Source organism: Catharus ustulatus, chromosome 33, assembly GCF_009819885.2.
Source record: "Catharus ustulatus isolate bCatUst1 chromosome 33, bCatUst1.pri.v2, whole genome shotgun sequence".
NCBI classification, from domain to species: Eukaryota; Metazoa; Chordata; class Aves; order Passeriformes; family Turdidae; genus Catharus; species Catharus ustulatus.
In genome coordinates this window covers 1,105,001-1,127,002 of record NC_046253.1, presented here as the reverse complement: position 1 = coordinate 1,127,002, position 22,002 = coordinate 1,105,001, and the positions used below count along the sequence as shown (strand labels likewise).

Sequence of the window (22,002 nt, the reverse complement as noted above, 5' to 3'; positions counted from 1 at the left end):
AGAAAATCCAATGAGCTGGAGAAAAAATGGGGGGAAAAAGGGGAAAGAAGGGGAAAAATTGAGGGGAAGAAGGGGGGGAATGAAGGGAAAATAAGGGGAATAAAAATGAGAAAAAGTGGAGAAAGGGGGGCAGAAAAAATGGAGAATAAAGGAAAAAAGTGGGGAAATAAAAATTGAGAAAAATGGGGAAAGAAAAGGAAAAAAGAGGGAAAAAAAGGGGTAGGAAAAGGGGGAAAAAAACAGGGAAAAAAGATGGAAGAAAGAGGGAAAATGGAGGAGTTAAAGGGGAAGAAAAAATGGAGGAAAAGAGCAAAAAAGGGGGAAAAAGAAGGAAAATAGAAGGTAAAAATGGAGAAAAAGGGAAAAAGGATGGAAGAAAAAATGGGAGAAAAGGGCCTAAAGAAGGGAAAGAAAAAATGGAGGAAAAGGGAAAAGGGATGAAAGAAAAAATGGGGAAAAGGGACTAAAGAAGGGAAAGAAAAAATGGAGGAAAGGAGGAAAAATGGGGGGAAAAAAGGGAAAAACAGAAAAAAGGATGAAAAGAGGGAAGGAAAAAACTTGGAAAAACCCAACCCAGGAGCGAAATAACGACCAAAAAAACCGAATTCGAGCTCGGCACGCGCCAAGAAACGGGAATTTCCACCTTGGGAATTTCCATCTGGGAGAGGAGAAGCGCGGAAGCGTCAGAACAAAACAAAAACCCAAACAAAATCCCAAAAAAACTGCCAGGAATTGTGAGTGGTGCCCTCTTTGGGAACGTCCATCAGAGCTCCCCGGCCGTGTTGATGACGTGGAAGAGCGTGACGTTGTAGATGACCTGGTGGCCGTTGTTCCAGGTGTAGAGAACCCTCTCGCGGGGGTTGTAGTCCAGCATGGAGATGTGCGAATATTGATTGTGGAAGGGGATGTCGGTGTACTCGTAGCTGGAGGTGTTGGTGTGATACGCGAAATAAATCTTGGCGCCGGCCAGGTGCGAGTTGGTGACGTAGAGCACGCCGCAGATCATGAAGGACTCGCCGGCGCTGCGCTTGGGGTAGCCCGTATCCCAACTCCTCAACACCTCCAAGGTCTGCGGATCCACGCGGCTCACCACGATGTTGCCGGCGTTCTGGTTGGTGGTGTAGACCACCCAAAGGCCGTTCTCGTCCACCATGAAGTCGATGTCGGAGAAGCCGCCCCAGGAGTAGGGGAAGGTGTTGTTGTAGCCGGCGCCGGCGAGGCTGCGCTGCACCAGGACGCTGCGCGATCGGAAGTGATAACGCACCGCCACGTTGCTCTGGAATTTGTTGTAGTACAAGGAGCCGTTGAAGACGACGTGGCCGGTGCCGGCCCAGGGGTGGGGCAGGAGGTGCTGGACGAAGTTTTGGCCGCTGATGAAGTCGGTGAGGCTGCGGAACTCCAGCACGCGGCGGCCTTTGTAGTAACCGTCCATGTACCACACCTGGGGAGGGGGGGAAAGGGTTAAAAGGGGGGAGAATGGGGTAAAATGGGGTTAAAATCAATTAAAATTGGTTAAAATGGGTTAAAATGGGGTAAATTGAAGGAAAAATGGGTTAAAATGGGGTTAAAATCGATTTAAAATTGGTTAAAATGGGGTTAAAATGAAGTGAAAATTGGTTAAAATGAGTTAAAATGGAACGAAATGGGGTCAAAATGGGTTTAAATGGGGTTAAAAATAAAGCAAAAATTGGTTAAAATGGGGTTAAAATGGAGGGAAAATGGGTTAAAATGGAGTTAAAGTAAGAATTGGTTAAAATGGGTTAAAATCGATTTAAAATTGGTTACAATGGGTTAAATGGGGTTAAAATGGAACAAAATTGAGTTAAAATAAAGCAATAATTGGTTAAAATTGGTTAAAATGGGGTTAAAATCGATTTAAAATTGGTTAAAATGGGGTTAAAATGAAGTAAGAATTGGTTAAAACGGGGTTAAAATGGAGGGAAAATGGGTTAAATGGAGTTAAAATAAAGTAAGAATTGGTTAAAATGGGTTAAAATCAATTTAAAATTGGTTAAAATGGGTTAAAATGGGGTTAAAATGAAGTTAAAATGGGATTAAAATCGATTTTAAATTGGTTTAAAATGGGTTAAAATGGGGTTAAAATCGATTTAAAATGGGTTAAAATGGGGTTAAAATAAAGTAAAAATGGGTTAAAATGGAGTTAAGGTAATAAATTGTTAAAATGGGTTAAAATGGGGTTAAAATGGAACAAAGTGGGGTCAAAAGGGGTCAAAATGGGTTAAAATTGGGTTAAAATGGAACAAAATTGAGTTAAAATAAAGCAATAATCGGTTAAAATGGGGTTAAAATGAAGTAAAAATTGGTTAAAATGGGGTTAAAATCGATTTAAAATTGGTTAAAATGGCGTTAAAATGAAGTGAAAATTGGTTAAAATGAGTTAAAATGGAACGAAATGGGGTCAAAATGGGTTTAAATGGGGTTAAAAATAAAGCAAAAATTGGTTAAAATGGGGTTAAAATGAAGTAAAAATTTGTTAAAATGAGGTTAAAATGGAGGGAAAATGGGTTAAAATGGAGTTAAAATAAAGTAAGAATTGGTTAAAATGGGTTAAAATCGATTTAAAATTGGTTAAAATGGGTTAAAATGGGGTTAAAATGAAGTTAAAATGGGTTAAATGGGGTTAAAATCGATTTTGAATTGGTTTAAAATGGGGTTAAAATGAAGTAAAAATGGGTTAAAATGGGGTTAAAATCAATTTAAAATTGAATAAAATGGGTTAAAATGGGGTTAAAATCGATTTAAAATTGGTTAAAATGGGGGAGAATGGGGTTAAAATCGATTTAAAATTGGTTAAAATGGGGGAGAATGGGGTTAAAATCGATTTAAAATTGGTTAAAATGGGGGAGAATGGGGTTAAAATCGATTTAAAATTGGTTAAAATGGGGTTAAAATAAAGTAAAAATGGGTTAAAATGGAGTTAAGGTAATAAATGGTTAAAATGGGTTAAAATTGGGTTAAAATGGGACAAAGTGGGGTCAAAAGGGGTCAAAATGGGGTTAAAATGGAGTTGAAATGGGTTGAAATGGGTTAATAATGGGTTAAAATGGAACAAAATTGAGTTAAAATAAAGCAATAATTGGTTAAAATGAAGTTAAAATGGGTTATATGGGGTTAAAATCGATTAAAATTGGTTAAAATGGGTTAAAATGGGGTAAAATGAAGGAAAAATAGGTTTAAATGAGGTTAAAATCGATTTTAAATTGGTTAAAATGGGGTTAAAATGAAGTGCAAATTGGTTAAAATGAGTTAAAATGGAACTAAATGGGGTCAAAATGGGTTAAAATGAGTTAAAATGGAACAAAATGGGGTCAAAATGGAGTTAAAATGGAACGAAATGGGGTCAAAATGGGTTTAAATGGGGTTAAAAATAAAGCAAAAATTGGTTAAAATGGGGTTAAAATGGAGGGAAAATGGGTTTAAATGGAGTTAAAATAAAGTAATAATTGGTTAAAATGGGTTAAGATCGATTTAAAATTGGTTAAAATGGGTTAAAATGGGATTAAAATGAAGTTAAAATGGGATTAAAATCGATTTTAAATTGGTTTAAAATGGGTTAAAATGGGGTTAAAATAAAGTAAAAATGGATTAAAATGGAGTTATAGTAAAAAAATGGTTAAAATGGGTTAAAATTGGGTTAAAATGGAACAAAGTGGGGTCAAAAGGGGTCAAAATGGGGTTAAAATGGAGTGAAAATGGGTTAAAATGGATTAAAATGGGGTTAAAATGAAGTAAAAATTGGTTAAAATGGGGTTAAAATCGATTTAAAATTGGTTAAAATGGGGTTCAAATGAAGTAAAAATTGGTTAAAATGGGGTTAAAATGGATTTAAAATTGGTTAAAATGGGGTTAAAATGGGGTTAAAATGGGTTAAAATTGGGTTTAAATGGAACAAAATTGAGTTAAAATAAAGCAATAATTGGTTAAAATGGGGTTGAAATGGGTTAAAATGAATTGAAAATTGATTAAAATTGAGTGAAAATGGGTTTAAATGAGTTAAAATTAAGTGAAAATTGGTTTAAATGGGTTAAAATGGGGTTAAAATCAATTTAAAATTTGTTAAAATGGGGTTAAAATGAAGTAAAAATTGGTTAAAATGGGTTAAAATGAAGTTAAAATAAAGTAAAAATTGGTTTAAATGGGTTAAAATTAATTGAAAATTGGTTAAAATGGGTTAAAATGAAGTTAAATTTGGAATTTTTTTTGGAAAATCCCAATTTTTTGGAGGGAAATCCTGATTTTTTGGGGTAAAATCCCGAATTTTTAGGGCAAAAATCCCAATTTTTTTGGGAAAATCCGAATTTTTTGGGTGGAAATCCCAATTTTTGGGGGAGAAATCCCAATTTTTTTTAAAATCCCAAATGTTTTGGGGAAGTCCCAAATTTTTGGGGCAAAATCTCGATTTTCTGGGGCGAAATCCTGATTTTTTGGGGGGTAAAATCCCAAATTTTTACGTGAAAATCATGAATTTTGGGGGTAAAATCCTGAATTTTTTGGGGTAAAATCCCAAATTTTTGGGGTAAAATCCCAAATTTTTTGGGAAATCCCAAATTTTTGGGAGAATCCCGAATTGCTCACCCGGTTGTCGGCGCTCGGCGTCATCGTGTCGCTCATCCAGGAGCCGAAGCGCGATCCCGAGGCGCGGATGGTGATTGGGTTGGACACCCCCGTCAGCTTCCCACAGCCTGCAAAAAACGGGGCAAAAAAACGGGAATTTTGGGAAAAATGGGAATTTGGGAAAAAATGGGAATTTTAGGGGAAAAAACAGAAAAATTGGGGTAAAAAAATGAAAATTTTGGGGGGAAAAATGGGAATTTTGGGATAAAAAATGAAGATTTTTGGGAGAAAAAGCGGAATTTTGCAGAGAAAAAAATGGGAATCTTGAGGTAAAAAATGCAGAATTTTGGGGGTAAAAAATGCAAAATTTTGGAGGGAAAAAATGGGAATTTTGGGAGAAAAAAATGGGAATTTTGGGTGAAAAAATTGGAATTTTGGGGGAAATCAGGGATCTGGAGGCGCGGATGGTGATGGGGTTGGACATCCCCGTCAGCTTCCCACAGCCTGCAAAAAATGGGGCAAAAAACGGGAATTTTGGGAAAAAATGGGAATTTTGGGGGGAAATTGGGAATTTTAGGGGAAAAAACAGAAAAATTGGGGTAAAAAATGAAAATTTTGGGGGGAAAAACCCAGGAATTTTGGGGTAAAAAATGAAAATTTTTTGGGGAAAAAAATGGAATTTTACGGAGAAAATAATGGGAATTTTGAGGTAAAAAATGCAGAATTTTGGGGGTAAAAAATGCAAAATTTTGGAGGGAAAAAACGGGAATTTTGGGAGAAAAAATGGGAATTTTGGGTGAAAAAATTGGAATTTTGGGGGAAATCAGGGATCTGGAGGTGAGGATGGTGATTGGGTTGGACACCCCCGTCAGCTTCCCACAGCCTGCAAAAAATGGGGCAAAAAACGGGAATTTTGGGAAAAAATGGGAATTTTGGGGGGAAATTGGAAATTTTAGGGGAAAAAACCTGGGAGATTTGGGGGAAAAATGGGAATTTTGGGGTAAAAAATGAAATTTTTTTGGGGAAAAAATAGAATTTTGCAGAGAAAAAAATGGGAATCTTGAGGTTAAAAAATGCAGAATTTTGAGGGTAAAAAATGTGGAATTTTGGAGGGAAGAAAAGGGAATTTTGGGGGAAGAAATGGGAATTTTGGGGGAAAACACAGAATTTTGGTGGGAAAAAATGGGAATTTTGGGGGAATACTGGGAATTTTGGGGGAAAAATTGGGAATTTTGGTGGGAAAAAATTTTTAGGGATTTTGAGAGGGATTTTCAAGATATTTTAGGAAGATTTTTGGGGAATTATTCCGTGATTTTTTTGCTGATTCCAACCAGGTTTTTTTTTACCTTTTACCCCAAATTTTGACTTTTTCACCCCAAATATTTTTGTTTTCACCCCAAATTTTGACTTTTTCACCCCAAATTTTGACTTTTTCACCCCGGATTTTTTCATTTTCCCTGTGATTTTTTTCTTTCCTCACCCAGTTTCTGCAGGCAGGTTTTGGGGAAGATTTTGAGGGGAATTTTGAGAGGGATTTTCAAGATATTTTAAGAAGATTTTGGGGGATTTTTCACAAATTTTGGGAGTGATTTTTGAGACATTTTGAGAATAATTTTGGGGGAATTTTTGACATTTTTTTCCATGATTTTTTGACCAATTCCAACCAGGTTTTTTTTTACCTTTTACCCCAAATTTTGACTTTTCACCCCAGATTTTTTCGTTTTCCCTGTGATTTTTTGCTTTCCCTGTGATTTTCACCCCGGATTTTTCTGTTTTCACCCCAAATTTTGACTTTTTCACCCTGGATTTTTTTGCTTTCCCTGTGGTTTTTTTGTTTTCACCCCAGATTTTTTCTTTTCCCAACGATTTTTTTGTTTTCACTGTGATTTTATTTGTTTTCCCTGTCATTTTTTTGTTTTCACCCCAGATTTTTTTGTTTTCACCCCAAATTTTGACTTTTTCACCCCAAATTTTGACTTTTTCACCGCGGATTTTTCCATTTTCCCTGTGATTTTTGAATTTCCTCACCCAGTTTCTGCAGGCAGGTTTTGAGCCATTTGCAGGGGATTTGAGGAGGATTTTGGGGTTTTTTTTACCTTTTACCCCAAATTTTGACTTTTTCACCCCAAATTTTGACTTTTTCACCCTGGATTTTTTTGTTTTCACCCCGGATTTTTTTTTGTTTTCACCCCAAATTTTGACTTTTTCACCCCAAATTTTGACTTTTTCACCGCGGATTTTTTGTTTTCCCTGTGATTTTCACCCTGGATTTTTTTGTTCTCACCCCAAATTTTGACTTTTTCACCCTGGATTTTTTTGTTTTCATCCCGAATTTTTTTGTTTTCACCCCAGATTTTTTTTGTTTTCACCCCAAATTTTGACTTTTTCACCCCAGATTTTGACTTTTTCACCCCAAATTTTTTTGTTTTCACCCCAAATTTTGACTTTTTCACCCCAAATTTTGACTTTTTCACCCCGGATTTTTTCATTTTCCCTGTGATTTTTTAATTTCCTCACCCAGTTTCTGCAGGCAGGTTTTGAGGAAGATTTTTGAGGGGAATTTTGAGAGGGATTTTCAAGACATTTTAAGAAGATTTGGGGGGATTTTTCACAGGTTTTGAGAGGGATTTTTGAGACATTTTGAGATGAATTTTGGGGGAATTTTGGAGATTTTTTTCCATGATTTTTTGACCAATTCCAACCAGGATTTTTTTACCTTTTACCCCAAATTTTGACTTTTCACCCCAAATATTTTTGTTTTCCCTGTGATTTTTTGTTTTCCCTGTGATTTTCACCCTGGATTTTTTTTTGTTCTCACCCCAAATTTTGACTTTTTCGCCCTGGATTTTTTTGTTTTCATCCCGAATTTTTTTGTTTTCACCCCAGATTTTTTTGCTTTCACCCCAAATTTTGACTTTTTCACCCCAAATTTTGACTTTTTCACCGCGGATTTTTTGTTTTCCCTGTGATTTTCACCCTGGATTTTTTTGCTTTCCCTGTGATTTTCACCCCAGATTTTTTCTGTTTTCACCCCAGATTTTTTTGTTCTCACCCCAAATTTTGACTTTTTCGCCCTGGATTTTTTTGTTTTCATCCCGAATTTTTTTGTTTTCACCCCAGATTTTTTTTGTTTTCACCCCAAATTTTGACTTTTTCACCCCAGATTTTGACTTTTTCACCCCAAATTTTTTTGTTTTCACCCCAAATTTTGACTTTTTCACCGCGGATTTTTTGTTTTCCCTGTGATTTTTGAATTTCCTCACCCAGTTTCTGCAGGCAGGCGTGCAGCCGCTCCTCCAGCAGCCGCACTCGCTGCTGCAGCTCCTCGTAGTCGAAGGCTCCGAGCTCCTCCTGGATTCTGTGCAGCAGCCCCGAGAGGTTCCCGACCTCGGCGCGGAGGTGCTCGATGAGGCGCGAGTCGGAGCGGTACTGCTCCAGCACCGGCGGCAGCGGCCGCAGCGCGCGCATCCGCTCCTGCAGGTCCTGGGGAAAAACATGGGAAATAATGGGGAAAAATCAAAAAAAAATTTGGGTTATTGGAGGAAAAAATTGGGAATAAAATGGGGGGAAATTGGGGGGATATTGGGAAAAAATTGGGAAAAAAGTGGGGGAAAAATGGGGAAAAATTGGGAAAAAAATGGGGAAAACAATGGGGAAAAATGGGGGAAATTTTGGGTTATTGGAGGAAAAAATGGGGAAAAATGGGAAAGAAATGGGAAAAAATTGGGAAAAAATGGGGAAAAAATGGGGAAAAAATGGGGAAAAATGGGGAAAAATGGGGAAATGTTGGGGGAAAATTGGGGAAAAACGGGGAAAAAATGGGGGGAAAATGGGGGAAAATGGGGGAAAAATGGGGGAAAAATTTGCGTTATTGGAGGAAAAAAATGGGAAAAAATTTGGGTTATTGGAGAAAAAAAATGGGAAAAATTTTGGGTTATTGGAGGAAAAAATTGGGAATAAAATGGGGGGATATTGGGGGAAAATCGGGAAAAAAATGGGAAAAAAATGGGAAATAATGGGGAAAAATTTGGGTTATTGGAGGAAAAAATTGGGAATAAAATGGGGAAAATTAGGGGAAAATTGGGGGAAAAATTGGGAATAAAGTGGGGAAAAAATTGGGAAAAAATGGGAAAAAAATGGGGAAAAAATGGGGAAAAAATGGGGAAAAATTTGGGTTATTGGAGGAAAAAAATGGGAAAAAATGGGGAAAAATTGGGAAAAAAATGGGGAAAACAATGGGGAAAAAATGGGGAAAAATGGGGGAAAAATGGGAAATTGGGGGGGAAATTGGGGAAAAAATTGGGAATTATTGGAGAGAAATTGGGGAAAAAATTTGGAATAAAATGGGGAAAATATGGGGGGGAAAAATTGGGAAAAAAATTGGATTTTTGGGGAAAAATGTGGGGGAAAAATGGGAAAAAATGGGGAAAATAATTTGATTATTGGGGAGAAATTGGGGGAAAATTGGGAATGATGGGGGGAGTCAGGGAAATGTGGGGAAAAATGATGGGAAAGTGGGGAGAAAAATGGGAATGATGGAGGGAAAATTGGGGGGAAATTAGTAGAAAAATTGGGGGGAAATTGAGAAAAAAATGGGGAGTTATTGGGTGAAATAAGTAAAAAATTGGGGAATAAAATGGGAGGAAATTGGGAAAAAATTGGGGGAAAACTGGGAAAAAATGGGAAAATATTTGGGTTATTGGAGGAAAAGATGGGGGAAAAAATTGGATTATTGGGAAAAAATTGGGGGAATTGGGGGAAAATTGGAGGGATATTGGGAAAAAAGTGGGGGGGAAATTGGGGGAAAGAATGGGAATGATGGGGGGGAAATTGGGAAAAAAATTGGATTATTGGGAAAAAAATTGGGAATAAAATGGGGGGAAATTAAGGGGGAAGTTGGGAATGGTGGGAAAAAAATTGGGGGAAAAAATGGGGAAAAATTTGGTTTATTGGAGAAAAAATTGGGGGGAAATTGGGGGAAAATTGAAGAAATGTGGGGGGGAAGATTGGGGAAAATTTGGATTGTTGGAGTAAAAAAATGGGGAAAAATGGATTATTGGAAAAAAATTGGGAATAAAATGGGGAAAAAATGGGGAAAAAATGGGAATGGAGGGGGGAAAATTGGGGAAAATCGGGGGAAAAATGGGGGAGGAAATTGGAAAAAAATTGGGAAAAATTTTGGATTTTTGGGGAAAAATTGGGGGGGAAATTGGGGGAAAAAATGGGGGAAAATTGGGGAAAAAAATTTGGATTATTGGGGAAGAAATTGGGGGAAAATTGGGAAAATATTGGGAATGATGGGGGGATTTGGGGGATAAAAAGGAGGATTTTTAGGAGGAATTTTTTTGGGATATAAAGGGGATTTTTTGGGATTAAAGTGGAATTTTGAGGGGTTAAAAAGGGGATTTTTTAGGAATAAAAGGGGGATTTTTGAGGGGATAAAAAGGACAATTTTTGGGGGAATAAAAGGAGATTTTTGGGGGGATAAAAGTGGGATTTTTTAGGAATAAAAAGGAGATTTGGGGGAAATAAAAAGGGCATTTTGTGAAGGATAAAAAGGGAAGTTTTGAGGGGACAAAAGAGGGATTTTGGGGGATTTTTTTGGGGCTAAAAAGGAGATTTTTGGGAGGATAAAAGGGGATTTTTTAGGAATAAAGGGGGATTTTGGGGGGAATTTTTGGGGATAAAAAGGGGATTTTTTAGAAATAAAAAGGGGATTTTGGGGCTAAAAAGGAGATTTTTGGGGATTTTTGGGGGGCTAAAAAGGAGATTTTTGGGAGGATAAAAGGGGATTTTTTAGGAATAAAAAGAGGATTTTTGTGGAGAATAAAAGGCGATTTTGGGGAGGATAAAAGGAGGATTTGGGGGGATTTTTTTAGGGCTAAAAAGGAAAATTTTGGGAGGATAAAAGGGGATTTTTTAGGAATAAAAAGGGGGATTTTTTAGGAATAAAAGTGGGATTTTTTAGGAGTAAAAAGGGGAATTTGGGAAGGATAAAAATGAGATTTTTAGGGATTTTTTTCGGGCTAAAAAGGCGAATTTGGGCACCTGGAAGCTGCGGGCGTTGAGCCCCCGGGGCCCCTCGGAGGCCGCGCGGAGCCGCAGCTCCAGCGCCGAGAGCAGCGACTCCGTGTTCCGCACGTACTGCAGGTCCCGGAACGTGCGGAGATCCAGGAGTTCCATGGACTGGGAGATGTTCTGCACCTGAAAGGGTTAATTAGGGTAATTAATTGGGTTGTTAATTGGGTAATTGGGGTCGTTAGTGGGGTTAAAATTGGAATTTTTTGGGTTAAAATCGGAATTTTTGGGGTTAATCGGGGAATTATTGACACGGAGATGCAGCAGCTCCAAGGACTGGGAGATGTTCTGCACCTGAAAGGGTTAATTAGGGTAATTAATTGGGTTGTTAATTGGGTAATTAGGGTCATTAATAGGGTTAAAATTGGAATTTTTTGGGTTAAAATTTGAATTATTTGGATTAAAATTTGAATTATTTGGGTTAATGACAGAGATCCAGGAGCTCCATGGACTGGGAGATGCTCTGGACCTGAAAGGGTTAATTAGGGTAATTAATGGGTTAATTAGAGTAATTAATGGATTAATTAGAGTCATTAATTGGGTCGTTAATGGGGATAAAAATCGAATTTTTTGGGTTAAAATCGGAATTTTTGGGGTTAATCGGGGAATTATTTGGGTAATGACACGGAGATGCAGCAGCTCCATGGACTGGGAGATGTTCTGCACCTGAAAGGGTTAATTAAGGTAATTGATAGGTTAATTAGAGTAATTAATGGATTAATTATAGTCATTAATTGGGTCGTTAATGGGGTTAAAATTGGAAATTTTTGGGTTAAAATCGGAATTTTTGGGGTTAATCGGGGAATTAATGACACGGAGATCCAGGAGCTCCATGGACTGGGAGATGTTCTGCACCTGAAAGGGTTAATTAGGGTAATTAATTGGTTAATTAGAGTCATTAATTGGTTAATTAGAGTCATTTATAACGTTAATATTGGAATTTTTTGGGGTTCAAATTGGAATTTTGGGGTTAGTCGGGGAATTATTGACACAGAGATCCAGGAGCTCCATGGACTGGGAGATGTTCTGCACCTGAAAGGGTTAATTAGGGTAATTAATTGGGGTCGTTAATTGGGTAATTAAAGTAATTAATGAGTTAATTTGGGTCCTTTTTTGGGTTAAAATTGGAATTTTTGTGGTTGATCAGAGAATTAATGGGGTTGATGGCAACCCCAGGATCTGGAGATCCTGGAGCTCCATGGACTGGGAGATGTTCTGAACCTGGAAAAGTTAATTAGGGTAATTATTTGTTAATTAGAGTCATTAATTGGGTCGTTAATGGGGTTAAAATTGGAATTTTTTGGGTTAAAATCGGAATTTTTGGGGTTAATCGGGGAATTATTGACACAGAGATCCAGGAGCTCCATGGACTGGGAGATGTTCTGCACCTGAAAGGGTTAATTAGGGTAATTAATGGGGTTAATTAGGGTAATGAATGAGTTAATTAGAGTCATTAATTGGGTAATTTGGGTCAATAATGAGTTAATTGGGGTCATTAATTGGGTTAATTAGGGTTGTTAGTACCGTTAATATTGGAATTATTCGGGTTAAAATTAGAACTCCTCACTCAATAATTAACACTATAACTCATTAATTAATGACCTAATTAACAAATTAATGACCGTATTAATTATTTAATTAACTAATTAATGACTAATTAACCTTTTCCAGGAGCTGTCTGGGCTGCAGGCTGCAGGAATCCCTGGCACAGTTTCCCTGCACTGGGATCACAGCACAGCCCTCACTCATTAATTAACAATATAACTCATTAATTAATGACCTAATTAGCAAATTAATGGACTCATTAATTAATTAATGAACTAATTAACCATTAATTAACCTTTTCCAGGAGCTGTCTGAGCTGCAGGGAGCGGGAATCCCTGGCACAGTTTCCCTGCACTGGGATCACAGCACAGCCCTCACTCATTAATTAATGAACAAAATAACTTATTAATTAAATAATTAATGACCCAATTAATTAATTAACGAACTAATTAATGACTAATTAACCTTTTCCAGGAGCTGTCTGAGCTGCAGGGAGCGGGAATCCCTGGCACAGTTTCCCTGCACCGGGATCACGGCCGTGCACAAACATTTCCCGTCCGGGGCCTGCGCCGACGTCAGCACCTGCCAGCCCTCGTCAGGGCTCTGGAACAGGGTCTGAAAAATACAAAAATTAATTCATTAATTAATTAAAAAATATCACCAATTATCAAAATCACAATCCCAAAAAGATCCACACAAAATTCCCAATTTTTCCCCATTTTTTTCCCATTTTTTTCAGTTTTTTTCCTATTTTTTTCCCATTTTTTTCACATTTTTTTCCCATTTTTTTCACATTTTTTCCTCACTTTTTTTCTTATTTTTTACTCATTTTTTACTCATTTTTTCCCCATTTTTTTCTCATTTTCTCTCATTTATTCCCATTTCCCCCCTCTGTTTCCCCCATTTTTAAATCACTTTTTACTTTTTCCCCCCATTTTTTCCCAATTTTTCCCCATTTTCCCCAGGTTTCTCTAACCCTGCCAGTCCTCATCAGGGCTCTGGAACAGGGTCTGAAAAATACCAAAAATATCCAAAATTATCAAAAAAATTTAAAAAATAACAAAATCACAATCCCAAAAAGTTCCACACAAAAATCCCAATTTTTCCAATTTTTTCCCCAATTTTTTCCCAGTTTTTCCTCATTTTTTTCTTATTATTTCCTCATTTTTTTCCTCATTTTATCCCCATTTTATTCCCATTTTTCTCTCATTTTCTTCCCATTTTTCTCTCATTTTTTTCTCATTTTTTACTTTTTTTCCTCCAATTTTTTCTCAATTTTCTCTGATTTTTCTCTCATTTTATTCCCATTTTTTTCCCCATTTTTCCCCAGGTTTCTCTAAACCTGCCAGCCCTCATCAGGGCTCTGGAACAGTCTGGAAAATTAAAAAAAAATTTAAAAATTATAAAAAAATATCAAAATCACAATCCCAAAAAGTTCCACACAAAATTCCATTTTTTTCCCATTTTTTTGACATTTTTTTCCAATTTTTTTCACTTTTTTTCACAGTTTTTTCTTATTTTTTATTCATTTTTTAACTCATTTTTTTCCTCATTTTATCCTCATTTTATCCCTATTTTATTCTCATTTTTCTCTCATTTTCTCCCCATTTTCCCCCATTTTTTACTCATTTTTTTCTTATTTTTTACTCATTTTTTTCTCATTTTTTTCCTCATTTTTTCCCCACTTTATTCCCATTTTCCTCTCATTTTCTCCCCATTTTCTTCCTCTTTTCCCCCCATTTTTTTCTCATTTTTTACTTTTTTTTCCCCAATGTTTTTTCATTTTATTCCCATTTTTTCTCTCATTTTATCTCCATTTTTTTCCCATTTTTTTCCCTATTTTTTCTTATTTTTTATTCATTTTTTACTCATTTATTTCGTCATTTTTCTCTCATTTTTCTCTCATTTTATTCCCATTTTTTTCATTTTTATTCCCAAAATCCCGAATTTTTTTCTCCCCAAATCCCAAATTTTTCTCCCCAAAAAACCCCAAAAACCTCCCGGGATTTTTGGGCTGAATTCCGACCATTTCCGGTTTTTTATTTTTAGTTTTTTTGTTTTTTTCCCGGTGATTAATGAGGCACCAGGGGGGTTAATGAGGCGCTAATTAACATCCGGCGGCGCTAATTACCCCGCGGTGTTGATTGACAGCTGGGGAAATGAGATCCCAAAAAAATCCCAAAAAATATCCCAAAAAAATCCCAAAAAATCCCAAAAAAAATCCCAAAAAAATCTAAAAATATCCCCAGAAAAATCCCCCAAAATATCCCAAAATATATCCAAAAAATCCCCAAAAATTAAAAAAAAAAAATCCCAAAAAATCCCCTAAAAATCCCCCAAAAATCTAAAAATATCTCCATAAAAATCCCCCAAAATATCCCAAAAAATTTTTTAAAATCACTTTAAAATTCCTTCAAAATTCCTAAAAAAATCCTCCCCCAAATCCCTAAAAAATAAAAAAAATTCCCAAAAAAATTCCTTTCAAAAATCCCCAAAACCCCCAAAAATCCCCCCAAAAAATCTCCTCAAAACCCAAAAAAATCCCAAAAAATCCCCAAAAAAATCCCCAAAAAATTCCTAAAAAATTCCTAAAAAATTCCCCAACCCTCCCCAAAAAAATCCCCCCAAAAATCCCAAAAATATCCAAAAAAATCCCCCCCAAAAATCAAAATAAATCCCCTAAAAATCCCCAAAATCCCCCCAAAAAATCCTCTCAAAACCCAAAAAAAATCCCAAAAAATTCCAAAATAAATCCCCTAAAAATCCCCCCCAAAATCCCAAATTTTCGCCCTCCCCTCCTAAACAAATCAAGGAATAAATAAATAAATAAAATCCCCAAAATCCGGATTTTTAACCCCAAAATCGCCGTTCCCATTTAAGAATTTTGGGATTTCTCCCCCTCCTGCAGCCCCAAAATTCCCAAAATTCCGAATTTCCTGTGGGAAAAAAAAACCTCGAAAAACCCAAAAAAATTGAGAGTGGGTCCCAAAATTTTTATTTTTGGGATCCCCAAAATTTTGGGGGGTCCCGGGATGGAAAATTTTTATTTTTTGGGGGGGGGAAATTCCCAAATTTTTGGGGATTTTCGGGATTTTTTTTTTGGGGGGGGTTCCCCAAAATTTTTGGATTTTCGGGAGGGATTTTTGGGGGGGGGGGTCCCCAAATTTTTTATTTTCTTATAAATTTTATAAATTTTTTATTTTTTTAGGGGGGGTGGGGTGTCCCTAAAATGAAGGGGGGGGGTCCCAAAAATTTGGGGGAGGGATTTTGGGGGTCCCAAAAATTCGGGGAGGGGGATTTTTGGGGGGTCCCAAAAATTTGGAGGGAAGATTTTGGGGGTCCCAAATTTTTTGGGGGGGCCCTAAAAATTTGGGAGGGGTCCCAAAAATTTGGAGGGGGTCCCAAAAATTTGGGGGGGGAGATTTTGGGGGTTCCAAAAATCGGGGAGAGATTTTGGGGGGGATCCCCAAAACAGGGGGGGGTCTCCGGAGGGATTTTGGGGGGTCCCCAAAATTTGGGGGTCCCAAGGTGACAAAGGCGGGGGGTCCCCAAAAATTGGGGGGGGGGGTCCGGGAGGATTTTTGGGGGGTCCCAGGAGGGTCCCAGGGGGGATTTTTGGGGGTCCCAGGGGGGATTTTTGGGGGGTCCCAGGGGGGATTTTGGGGGTCCCGATGCACCAGGAAGGATCGGGGGGAATCCCCAAAATTCGGGGGGGGGTCCCCAAAACCTTGGTGGGGGGTTCGAGATTTTTTGGGGTTTTTTTTGGGGGGTGAATCCCCAAATCCGAGGGGGGGGATTTTGGATTTTTTGGGGTTTTTTTATTTGGGGGGGGGTCCCGTTTCACCGGAAGGGGGGTGGGGGTGGGGGAGGGGAGGGGGAGCCCCCCCCCCCTTTTTTTTTTTTCTCCACCCCTCCCCTCCCCCAGCTCTGCCGCATCTCCCGCACCTTCAAACACCAAAAAAAAATCCAAAAAAATAAAAAAAAAACCTCAAAAAAATAAAAAACAATCCCAAAAAAACCCAAAAAAATCACCAAAAAAATCCCTAAAAAATCCGCAAAAAATAAAAAAAAAAATCCCCCCAAAACCCCCCAAAAAACCTCCAAAAAATCTCCAAAAAATCAAAAAAAATTCCCAAAAAAACCCCCCAAAAATCCCCAAAAATCACAAAAAAACCCCCCAAAATCACAAAAAATTCCCTAAAAAATCCCCCAAAAATCCCCCCAAAAACCCCCAACAAATCCCCAAAAAAATCCCCCAAAAATCCAAAAAAATTCCAAATACCCCCCCAAAATATCCCAAAAAATCAAAAAAAAATCCCCAAAAAAACCCCCAACCCCCCCCCAAAAATCCCAAAAAAACCCCAAAAAATCCCAAAAAAAATCTTAAAAACCCCCCAAAAAATAAAAAAAAAATTCCAAATACCCCCCAAAAAACCCCAAAAAATCTCCAATATATCCCAAAAAAATCCCAAAAAAAACCCCAAAAAATGCAAAAAAAATCCCAAAAAAATCCCAAAAAATCCCCCCAAAAATCCCAAATACCCCCCAAAAAACCCCCAAAAAATCTCCAATATATCCCAAAAAAATCCCCAAAAAAACCCCAAAAAATGCAAAAAAAATCCCAAAAAAATCCCAAAAAATCCCCCCAAAAATCCCAAATACCCCCCAAAAAACCCCCTAAAAATCTAAAAAAAACCCCAAAAAAATAAAAAAAAATTTCCAAATACCCCCCAAAAAAACCCCAAAAAATCTCCAATATATCCCCAAAAAAATCCCCCCAAAAAACCCCAAAAAATGCAAAAAAAATCCCCAAAAAATCCCAAAAAATCCCCCCAAAAATCCCAAATACCCCCCAAAAAACCGCCAAAAAATCTCCAATATATCCCAAAAAAATCCCAAAAAAACCCCCAAAAAACCCCCAAAAAATGCAAAAAAAATTTAAAAAAAATCCCAAAAAATCCCCCCAAAAATTCCAAATACCCCCCAAAAAAACCCCAAAAAATCTCCAATATATCCCAAAAAATCCCAAAAAAAACCCCCAAAAAAACCCCAAAAAAACCCAAAAAATGCAAAAAAATCCCCCCAAAAATCCCAAATACCCCCCAAAAAATCTCATATATATCCCAAAAAAATCCCCCCAAAAAAACCAAAAAAATGCAAAAAAAATCCCAAAAAAATCCCCAAAAATCCCCCCAAAAATTCCAAATACCCCCCAAAAAATCCCCAAAAATCCCCCAAAAAAACCCCAAAAAAATAAAAGTAACCCCCAAACCCCTGCAGCCCCGGGATTTCCCGTTACCGGAGGGGCCGGGGGTGACTCACGATTTTTTCCGAGGTGCCGGCGCGGGACACGGCGGTGCCGTTGAGCCCCACGAGGGACGGGAGGGTTTGGGACATCCAGTTGGTGACCATGGCCATGGTGCTGAGCACGGCCCCGATTTTCAGCAGCGGCACCGTCATTGTCACCGGGAGCGCCACCGGCAGCGCCCCGAGCCCATCACCCAACCCCCCCCCGGTAATACCGGGGAGAAGGGGAAAAAAAATTAAAAAAAACCCAAAAAAATCCCAAAAAAATTTAAAAAAAGGGGGGGGGTGGTACCGGGATTGCCAGGGGGAGTGGGGGTGGTACCGGAAAAAAAAACCGGGGGTGGTACCGGGAAAAATGCTCCGGTAATACCGGCGAGAATGGGAAAAAATATAAAAAAATAATTTAAAAATTTTAAAAAGGGAGGGGGTGGTACCGGGATTGCGGTACCGGAAAAAAAAACCGGGGTGGGACCGGGAAAAAAGCTCCGGTAATACCGGGAGGGGGGGTGGTACCGGGAGAGATCCCCGAGGTGGAAATGCGGTAACGAGGGGTGGGGGTGGCACCGAAAAATCGGCTCCGGTACCACCGGGAACCGGGGGGGGGGCTCGATGGGAACGGATCCGCTTTAAAAATGCGGAACCGGGAACCGGGAACGGCACCGGGAACCGAGAACTGGCGGTGTCCCCGTTATCTCCCCCTCCCGGTAACACCGGAACCGGCTCCGGGTTAAAAATGCGGGGATGGAACCGGGGAGGGAACCGGGAACCGGGGATGGAACCGGGAACCGGCACCGGCTCGATCGGAACCTCCCCCCCCCCGCCTTAAAAACGCGGTACCGGGAACCGGGGGTGTCACCCAAAACCGGGGATGTCACCGCCACCCCCCCCCCCCAAAGGTGGCACCGGGAACCGGCTCCGGTTTTAAATCGGTACCGGGACCCCCCCGTGGGTGTCACTAAACCCGGTACCGGTTTTACCAGAGCCCCCACCCCGGTTTAAATCGGTACCGAACCCCCCCGGGGATGTGATCAAGACCCGGTACCGGTTTTACCGGAGCCCCCACCCCGGTTTAAATCGGTTCCGGAGCCCCCTCCCCGGTTTAAATCGGTACCGAACCCCCCCCGGGGTGTCCCCCCCGCAGTCCCGGGGGTGTCCCCGGTACCGGTGCCGGTTCGGAGCCGCCCCCGCCGTGAGCGGGGCCCGGGGCTGACGCGGCTCCGCTGGCCCGGGGCCAGCCCCGAACGGCCCCGAAACGGGGCGGGACCGGCACCGGCACCGGGCGGGATCGGGGCGGGGTTAGGGCGGGTTTAAGGCGGGTTTAGGGGGATTTAGGGCGGGTTTAGAGGGATTTAGGGCCGGGTTTAAGGCTGGGTTTTGTGGCGGGTTTAGGGTGGGACCGGCACCGGCACCGGGGCGGGACCGGGGCGGGACTGGGGCGGGGTTAGGGCGGGTTTAAGGCGGGTTTAGGGAGATTTAGGGCTGGGTTTTGAGGCGGGTTTAGGGTGGGATCGGCATCGGCACTGGGGGGGGTTTAGGACCGGTTTAGGGGGATTTAGGGCGGGTTTAGGGGGATTTAGGGCGGGTTTAGGGTGAAACCAGCATGGGCACCGGGGCGGGTTTAGGGAGATTTAGGGCTGGGTTTTGAAGCGGGTCTAGGGTGGGTTTAGGGCGGGTTTAGAGGATTTAGGGCCGGTTTAGGGAGGGTTAAAGGCGGATTTAGGGGGATTTAGGGCGGGTTTAGGGTTGGGTTTTGAGGCGGGTCTAGGTGGGATCGATACCGGTACCGGGGCGGGTTTAGGGTGGATTTAGGGCGGGTTTAGGGGGATTTAGGGCTGGGTTTTGTGGCGGGGTTAGGGTGGGTTTAGGGCCGGTTTAGGGAGGGATTGGAGCGGGTTTAGGGCGGGTTTATGGGGTTTAGGGCCGATTTAGACCGGGTTAAAGGCGGGTTTAGGGGAATTTAGGGCCGGGTTTTGAGGCGGGTTTAGGGTGAGATCGGTACCGGCACCGGGGCGGGTTTAGGGGGATTTAGGGAGGGGTAAGGCAGGTTTAGGGTGGGTTTAGGGTCGGTTTAGGGACGGTTTAGGGCGGGTTAAAGGCGGGGTTAGGGTGGGTTTAGGGGGATTTAGGGCGGATTTAGGGCTGGGTTTTGAGGCGGGTTTAGGGTGGGATCGGTACCGGCATCGGGGCGGGTTTAGGGGGATTTAGGGCGGGTTTAGGGCTATTTAGGGCGGGTTTAGGGCGGGTTAAAGGCGGGTTTAGGGTTGGGTTTTGAGGCAGGTTTAGGGTGGGATCGGTCCGGTACCGGAGCCGGTTTAAGGTGGGTTTAGGGCGGGTTTAGGGGGATTTAAGGCCGGGTTTTGAGGCGGGTTTAGGGTGGGACCGGCACCGGCACCGGGGCGGGGTTAGGGCGGGTTTAAGGTGGGTTTAGGGGGATTTAGGACCGGGTTTTGAAGTGGGTTTAGGGTGAGATCGGTACCGGCACCGGGGTGGGGTTAGGGTCGGTTTATGGCTGGTTTAGGACCGGTTTAGGGGGATTTAGGGCTGGGTTTTGAGGCGGGTTTAGGGTAGGACCGGCACCGGGGCGGATTTAGGGTGGGTTTAAGGTCGGGTTAGGGCCGGTTTAGGGCGGGATTGGAGCGGGTTTAGGGGGATTTAGGGCTGGGTTTTGAAGCGGGTTTAGGGCCGGGTTTAGTGAGGGCCGGGCTTAGGGGGAAACCCTCCAAAAATCCCCAAATTTCGGGAATCGGAATCCCCCAAAATCTCCCCGGGACCCCCCAGAAATTCCCCCCAGTGTCCCCCAGTTCAAACTGGGACGGTCCCAGCACCCCCCAGTATCTCCCAGTTCAAACTGGGAGTGTCCCTCAGTGTCCCCAGTATAAACTGGGACGGTCCCTGGTGTTCCCCAGTATGTCCCAATGTCCCCCAGTTCAAACTGGGAGTGTCCCCAGTTGTCCCCCTATATCCCAGTATCCCCCAGTTCAAACTGGGAGTGTCCCCAGTGTCCCCCAGTATCTTCCAGTTCAAACCAGGAGTATCTGGGAGGGTCCCCAGTTCAAACTGGGAGTGTCCCCAGTGTCCCCAGTATAAACTGGGACGGTCCCCGGTGTTCCCCAGTATGTCCCAGTGTCCCCCAGTTCAAACTGGGAGTGTCCCCAGTATCTCCCAGTTTAAACTGGGAGTGTCCCCAGTTGTCCTCCAGTGTCCCCAGTATCCCCCAGTTCAAACTGGGAGTGTCCCCCAGTATCTCCCAGTGTCCCCAGTGTCCCCCAGTATAAACTGGGAAGGTCCCTGGTGTTCCCCAGTATGTCCCAGTGTCCCCCAGTTCAAACTGGGAGTGTCCCCAGTACATCCCAGTATCCCCCAGTACCTCCCAGTCCCCTCCCCCCCGCGCTGTCCCCGTGCCCCCCCTCCCCTCCCCCACCCCGCCCCACCCAGCGCCATCCCCGAAATTCCCAAAATTCCCAAAAAATTCCCAAACTTCCGCCGCCATCCCCCCCTCCCCCTCCCCTTCTAAACCCCCCAAAAAATCCCAAAAAAATCCCCAAAAAATCCAAATTCCCCCCCAAAAAATTCCCAAATTTCCGCCTCCCCCTCCCCTTCCCAAACCCCAAAAAAATTCCCAAAAAAATCCCAAATTCCCCCCCCTTACCTGGCGGGCGCTGAGGAGGAGGAGGAGGAGGAAGCGCATCCTGAACCCCCCCAAAATCCCCCAAAATTTCTTTAAAATCCCCAAAATTTCCCCCAAAATCCCCCCCGAGCCCCCCCCCCCCTCCCCCACCCCGGAGCTTCCGCGCAGCCGCAGCCGCGGAGCCGCCGCCCCAAAAAAATCCCCAAAAAACCTAAAAAATGAATTTAAAAATCATCAAAAAATGTGGGGAGGGGTCTCGGGGGGAGGGGAGAGGATTTGGGGATTTTTAGGGGGGTTTTGGGGTTTTTTTGGGATTTTTTTTAGGGGGGGAGGGGCGTGGTCTCGTTTTTATTTTCCCTCTCCTCCTTTTTTTTGTTGCTGTTCGAATCAGCCAAAATTGCCCCAAAATCCCCTCAAAATACCCCAAAATCCCCTCAAAATTGCCCAAAATTACCCAAAATCCCCCCAAAATCCCCTAAAAATACCCCAAAATCTCTTAAAAATTACCCCAAAATCCCCTAAAAATCTCCTCAAAATACCCAAAATCCCCTAAAAATACCCTAAAATTGCCCCAAAATTGCCCCAAAATCTCCTCAAAATACCCAAAATCCCCTAAAAACACCCCAAAATCCCCTCAAAAACTCCTCAAAATACCCAAAATCCCCTAAAAATTACCCCAAAATACCCCAAACCCGCCCAGAACTCCCCAAAATCCCCTCAAAATACCCCAAAATTCCCCAAAATTGTCCCAAAATCCCCAAAAATTGCCCCAAAATCCCCAATAATTGCCCCAAAATCCCCTCAAAATCTCCTCCAAAATGTCCCCAAATCCCCTAAAAATCTCCCCAAAATACCCAAAATCCCCCCAA

General features: G+C 41.5%; 1 protein-coding gene across 6 annotated transcripts; it reads right to left on the bottom strand.

Moving 5' to 3' along the window:
* Positions 1-489: 489 nt before the first annotated feature.
* OLFM2 (olfactomedin 2) lies at positions 490-21,191 on the bottom strand. Of its 6 annotated transcripts, none has more exons than XM_033083721.2 (6): positions 21,155-21,191; positions 12,664-12,813; positions 10,624-10,779; positions 7,839-8,058; positions 4,597-4,703; positions 490-1,441 (listed from the first exon to the last, which is right to left on the bottom strand). In XM_033083721.2, exons 3-6 carry the CDS (start codon positions 10,756-10,758, stop codon positions 764-766), a joined length of 1,140 nt encoding a protein of 379 aa, XP_032939612.1. In that variant the 5' UTR covers positions 10,759-10,779; positions 12,664-12,813; positions 21,155-21,191; the 3' UTR covers positions 490-763. The 6 variants fall into 6 exon arrangements, with proteins under 6 accessions (XP_032939612.1, XP_032939607.1, XP_032939610.1 ...); XM_033083716.2 differs by lacking the exon at positions 21,155-21,191 and adding an exon at positions 17,521-18,715; XM_033083719.2 differs by lacking the exon at positions 21,155-21,191 and adding an exon at positions 17,498-17,680.
* Positions 21,192-22,002: the final 811 nt, after the last annotated feature.

Bases quoted from the DNA above. Each gene is read 5' to 3' on its own strand.
- OLFM2 (XM_033083716.2), bottom strand. From the start codon at position 17,658: ATGACGGTGCCGCTGCTGAAAATCGGGGCCGTGCTCAGCACCATGGCC. The intron at 4,704-7,838 runs GTGAGGAAATTC...CGTTTTTTGCAG, and splicing joins CGCCTGCCTGCAGAAACTGG to GCTGTGGGAAGCTGACGGGG. The intron at 1,442-4,596 runs GTGAGCAATTCG...CCCCCTCCCCAG, and splicing joins CGCCGAGCGCCGACAACCGG to GTGTGGTACATGGACGGTTA.